The 5,419-nt window shown below is 52.9% G+C and overlaps 1 protein-coding gene across 1 annotated transcript; it reads right to left on the reverse strand.

Annotated features, from left to right (window-relative positions):
* Positions 1-360: 360 nt before the first annotated feature.
* On the reverse strand, positions 361-3,980 carry RAB29 (RAB29, member RAS oncogene family). Its single transcript, XM_008943720.1, is given in 5 exon segments — positions 361-478; positions 1,166-1,243; positions 1,245-1,282; positions 2,082-2,263; positions 3,914-3,980. Coding segments are annotated over 4 exon segments (396 nt in total). The 5' UTR covers positions 2,244-2,263; positions 3,914-3,980.
* Positions 3,981-5,419: the final 1,439 nt, after the last annotated feature.

Genomic DNA, 5,419 nt, shown 5'->3' on the forward strand with positions numbered 1-5,419 from the left:
TACCTTTGACATCCTTCTCCCTGCCTGAGACACATGTCAGAAGGCGAAGTGCTCAGAAGTTTTGAAGAGGTTAATCCAAGCTCTGTGCTTGACCTCGGACCGTGCTACGTTCCTGGCAGCAGAGCTCCCAGCTGCTGCTGTGCTAGAGGGAAGAGGAATCTTCTCATGCCCCCTCTCCTTTCCTCACTCCAAGTCATTGTAGCAATGCTCTACTGAGAACAAATATGCACGAAGCAGAAAACAGTTCATGATGATGTAAAAAAACCCTCAAGTAACAGTGACAGTTTAAGAAAAAATGATGATGATGATGCTAAAAGGACATTGGTGCTGGACCCAAGGCAGATGGTGCAGCCAGTGCCTCTAACAGCAGGACCAGCCTGGTGAGGCTGTCTCTTTTATGTTAATATAATCCCCACTCCCAGAAGCAGAGGAACTTCCATCCCCAGTGGATGAGGACATCATCTTTTCAATCAGGACTCTAGAAGACAAACATAAGTGAGTTTGTTTTGTTTGTTCTTAAACAAGCAACATCAGGCCCCACAGTTTTTCAGCAGTACAGAACAAAATAGCAATTCATTCTAGAAGGACACAAAGCTTCAGAACTTTAATGACTAAACAGTCAGGTTAAGGAACCTCCTAGCACTGACAACAGCATTACTGCTATCTCTGGGCAGTCCCAGAAGACTCTGCAGTGACCAGGTAACCAACAACACCTACTGCAACCACCTCACCTTGGAGTGGGACACAGCAACTGGCTTCCTAGGTACCAGCTGCCCAGCCTCAAGATCAGGTGTGAGCGCCCAGTCTAGTACCTTTCAGAAAAGGCCAAATTCTCCATCAAAGGAGAATCACAAAAAATTTCTATCAGAAATTGTCTAGATCAGAAATCTAACTGCACAACAACACCATCCTCTTGGTAGACCCCAGCATGTGAAAAAAACATCCCTGGTATTGTCCAAAGAATTTCTGTTTCCAAAAGCATTTCAGAGCTTAACCAAGGAGAGAAAAACTTCTGACCTTTCAGAATTCAGTCTCCCTTCAGCAGATTTACTTGTGTATTATTGCTGCTTTTAGTTACTTACTGACAGCACCTCCCCTCACCTCAGAGATGGCCGTGTCTGAGAGTGGGAATTAACTCCTAGATGTATCACCAGTCACTGCCTACCTCATGGACTCGTTAATATTCTTGTTTTCCTTGACAGATGTCTCCACCCAGCCAGAAAAGCCATTCTCTTTGCTGAACCACTTCTTCTCTGCTCACTGCCCACGGGGAAAGGTCACACTGAAAACCAAGAATCAGGCATTTTAAGGTCAGCCTTTTAAATTTTAAGCTGGGAGGGGAAGTGTCCTCCTCAGCCACGTCCTGCCTGTGTGGAGGCAGGCAGGAGGCAGGCAGGAGGCAGGCTCAGCCCCTCACATCTCCTAGATCACCTGATAGAGAGTTCTTAGGGCAAGGTTCTTAATGAGATGTTGCAAGCAGCAATACATTTATCTCCTCTGAGATACTGCCACACCTCAGGCAAGCACGCATGGAATGGAGCTTCACCCAGCAGAGGACAAGGAAACCCTGTCACTCATCCAAAATGTGCCCAGTCCCTTGGCAGCAAGGAGCCCTGGTACCGCTGTGGTGCCACTGAGGCAGCCACTGGGATGTACAAGTGAGGAAACCCATCCTACAACAGCTTGTGTTAGTGCCCACAGCCACAGATTTCCCTGGTGCAGCCCAAAATGTTATCTGAAAACCCAGCTATCAGAGGCAAGCATTGTTTGTGAAGAAGTGGAGAAGAAAAGCTGCTCTCCTGGCCACCCATCACGTTTTTGAGTCATCTCCAGTTTTAGGCTCTCTCCAACCAGGCAAGTCTCAAACTGAATCCGGAAAGGGCTGCTGAGCCAAGGCTGGCACGGGAGGAACTGAAAGGTCGTTTTTAAATGAAAGAAAAATAGATGATGAAAAGATAACAACCCATCTACACGGTGAAACCTGACGCTGCATCCAGATGGAAACCAGACATCCCGCGGGCACCTCCGGGCAGCAACTTTACACAGAGAGAGACACACAGAGCACGCCCCGAGCTGCTCACCTTGTTAGCCAGCAGCAGGCAGGGCACGGGGCTCCCGTCGGGCAGCAGGAGCTTGCTGTCCAAATCCTGCTTCCACTTCTGGCTGTTGCTGAACGTGCTGATGTTGGTGACGTCGAACATGATCACGCAGGCGGACGCCTCCCGGTAGTAGAGCCGGGTCATGGAGGTGAAACGTTCCTGACCTGCAGGATCAGAAGGAAAAAAACCCATAACCTCCCAGAGTTACCATTTTTAGACCTGTTCACACAAGTAGTGTGATTATCGTGGTACATCACGGACACAGTTTCCATTAACTAATGAAGAAATACAAGCACTGAGGTGCCTCCTGCCTGGGGTTCCTCAGCCGTGCAGTGGCACAACTGGAGCCAAGTGGGCAGCTCTGAATCCTGACCCAGACACTCAGATGGCCCAAATACACCTGCATTGCTCCCAGTGTAACAATACCACATCCCAGAGCAGAATCCTGCCAGCAGCAGGGTCCTGGCCACCACCAGCCATCCCTGCTCCAGCAGGACTGAGCCACCAGCACTGAGGTGCTGCTGTGGGCACAGAGGGACAGACCAGGCTCTCCAGAGAGAAAAAATCAGTACCAAGCAGGAAGCATCACCCCCCACCCACCATGACTCCTGCTCACACCTTACAGCCTGCCTGTCCTACCCAAACCATGGTCAGAGAGTAACCCCTGTGCTGCCACGTGGAGACCACAGCACATCCACACGGGGCAGGGTGAGGACCAGCCCTGCTGGCACCGGGCAGGTTTCACTGTGGGCTCCCACACAGCTTCTTGCTCCGAAACCATCGAGACCTGAGCGCCTTGAGTCACCTCCAGCCATCGCTCTGGGGTGGCAGAAGGTGGCAGGACTGTTGGTGTGTGCATCCCCTCCTGCCCGGGGCACCACAAGAGCCCCTCTGCTTTCCAAATCCTAAACGCCTTTTCTGTGCCGAAACTGAAATCAGTTTCTTGCTGCAATCCTCTTGCTGCAAACTTCTCCTTCCTCTTTCCTTTTTAAGGATTCTAGATTCACGTGGCTGAGCAGTGAAACTGGAGGAAACCACAGGCCTGTTTTCCTCACACCTCTGATCTGGAGATGCCATTTCAGAGGCGCTGCTGCACCAGCCTGTCCTCAGTCTTCTGGTGCTGGGGACCTTCAGGGCCTCATCTCTGTGTCTCTCCAGGGAGCTCCTCACTCCACTTCACTGCATATAACAGTGTCCCCCAGAGCGTGCCCCACTCCCAGCCCAGCCCCATCACCTCGGGGGCACCCAACAGTCTCCTCCTGCCACAGCTGCTCCCCAGGGATCCACTGGCTCTGCTCACACAGGGCACGGAGCAGCCAGGTCACAATCCTGACCCTGGCAGCCAGAGCAGCGAGGTCAGTGGAGCCCAATCAGGTGTTCCTGGCTCTCCTGCCAGGACTCAGGGTTCTAACTGAAGACTCGGAGCTGAGAAGTGATGTATCCAGCTACAAATGAGCCCGTTCCCCATTCACTCTGCTCAGGCTTTGAAATGGAGGAGAAAAGCTCAATAGCATTTATCATCTGCGCTGCTGTCTTTGCAGATGGGCTTTTGATGAAATATTTAAATTACTCCTGCAAATGAGAGGCAGCATTGCAAAGCAGAGCACTCCTGCCCCTCGCATCCACAGGCTCTGGGGATTATTTCTGTAGCAACTTCTACTGGAAAAAGAAAAAGGAAGAGGGGGAGAGGGGGGGAAAGGAAGAGAAGAGGGAGGAAAAAAAGGAGGGGAAAAAAAGGAGGGGAAAAAGGAGAATGCTGATCCATTGAGAGCTTTAAATCCTGCTCCTGAGCTCTGTGGTCAGTGTGAACATACCTGCAATGTCCCAGAGCTGAAGTCGTACCGTCTCCGACTCCGACCACTGCACCACCTTCAGAGCAAAATCCACTGGAGAATCCCCCAAAAAAGAAAGAAAACCTTATCAGAGCCATTCTGCACCACGGGGGTCATTCCTCCTCAGCCCCTCACCATCTCCCAGACCAACCCAGCAACCTCCTTCCCAGCCACAGCAGCTGGTACTGGGCCAGCGGTGCCGCCGGGACCTGGCGCAGGAGGGTCCGTGTGTGCCAACCCCTCTGCCCCACCCCAGACAGTCCAAAGGAAGTGTCAGATCCAGAGACTCCACAGAGCCCTCTCCAAAGTCGAGCGTGTTATCAGCATCTGGTCCCTCCCCGGGATGCTGCACTGGGCTCATCCCTTCCTGGACTTTAACTAACAGCAGGACTGGAGCATGCTCCTCCCCGCCGGGCAGGTCTGCTGGCAAATGGTGGCAGAGATGCTGCTCTGTGGTTCTCCAGGAAGGAGGAGACCAAGGTGGAACTTCTCCAGCAAACGCAACACTGTGTGGAACCTACTCCCCCAGATCATGGGGCTTTTTGGAATCCTGAACCACCAGGGTCTGTGCCCATCCCACACACAACGCCCGGCTCGTGGCAGGGAGCTCAGACAGCCCTTCCTGACCCCTGGGGTTGTAACACCAGCACCAGAGACACCAAGAGTTGTGGAAACAGAAACTAAACTGCTCAGGAGTATGAGTTCCTCCAGCACAAAACCCTGAACCACCACAGGCCAGGAAAAGGACGCTGGAAAACTTATTGGAGAGCTTTAAGGAAGCCTCCCCTGCCCAACTCTAAGTGCCATAACTCGCTGGGTGTGCTGCTGCTGCTCTTTGCTCTGCACTGCCAAAACCTTTCAGCCGGGTGTGGGGGTGTCCGGCTGACCCCACCCACTCCCCAGCTGCAACTAGCAGAGACAGGCAGAGGGGAAAACGTGTTCTCAGATCCCCATGCAGCAGTGCAGGGCTCAAACTGCCCAGCCCTGCTGCCAGCCGTGCTCAACGGGGCTGGAACTTACCAAAGGGACTTCCTGAACCCAGGAACTAATTCAAAAAGAGTTGAAAAGAAAACCATCTGCAGCTCTCCCTGCTGGGAGTGACAGCGTGGGCACAGCCCGAGCACTCAGCCCCAGCAGGATGGGGCTCTCCAGTGTTTTCAACCTGTACCTCTTGATTCATGAGCAAGATTTAAGCAGCCGTGCTCAGCCCCCCCTATTTTGGGTGCTCAGGGGGGTGCAGTGGGTGACACCCTGGCACCTCCTGCTCCTTGTAGGCCATCCCCTTACACTGAAGTTAAACCAGGATCAACTAATCCCACCTAGACTTGTCCCCAGCCCCCTCATGATGAGGCTGTTGTTTCCCCCGTGCCCTTCCCAGCGTGCTGAATCCACGTCAGACCCCCAGGGCTGCTGCTGCTGGGCAGGGCTGAGGCTCCAACCTCAGACTCGCAGGTTTGGGGGGAGGGGGGGGTAGTTTTTCCTTTTTAT

This window comes from Merops nubicus, unplaced genomic scaffold (assembly GCF_000691845.1).
Source record: "Merops nubicus isolate BGI_N331 unplaced genomic scaffold, ASM69184v1 scaffold197, whole genome shotgun sequence".
Lineage (NCBI taxonomy): Eukaryota > Metazoa > Chordata > Aves > Coraciiformes > Meropidae > Merops > Merops nubicus.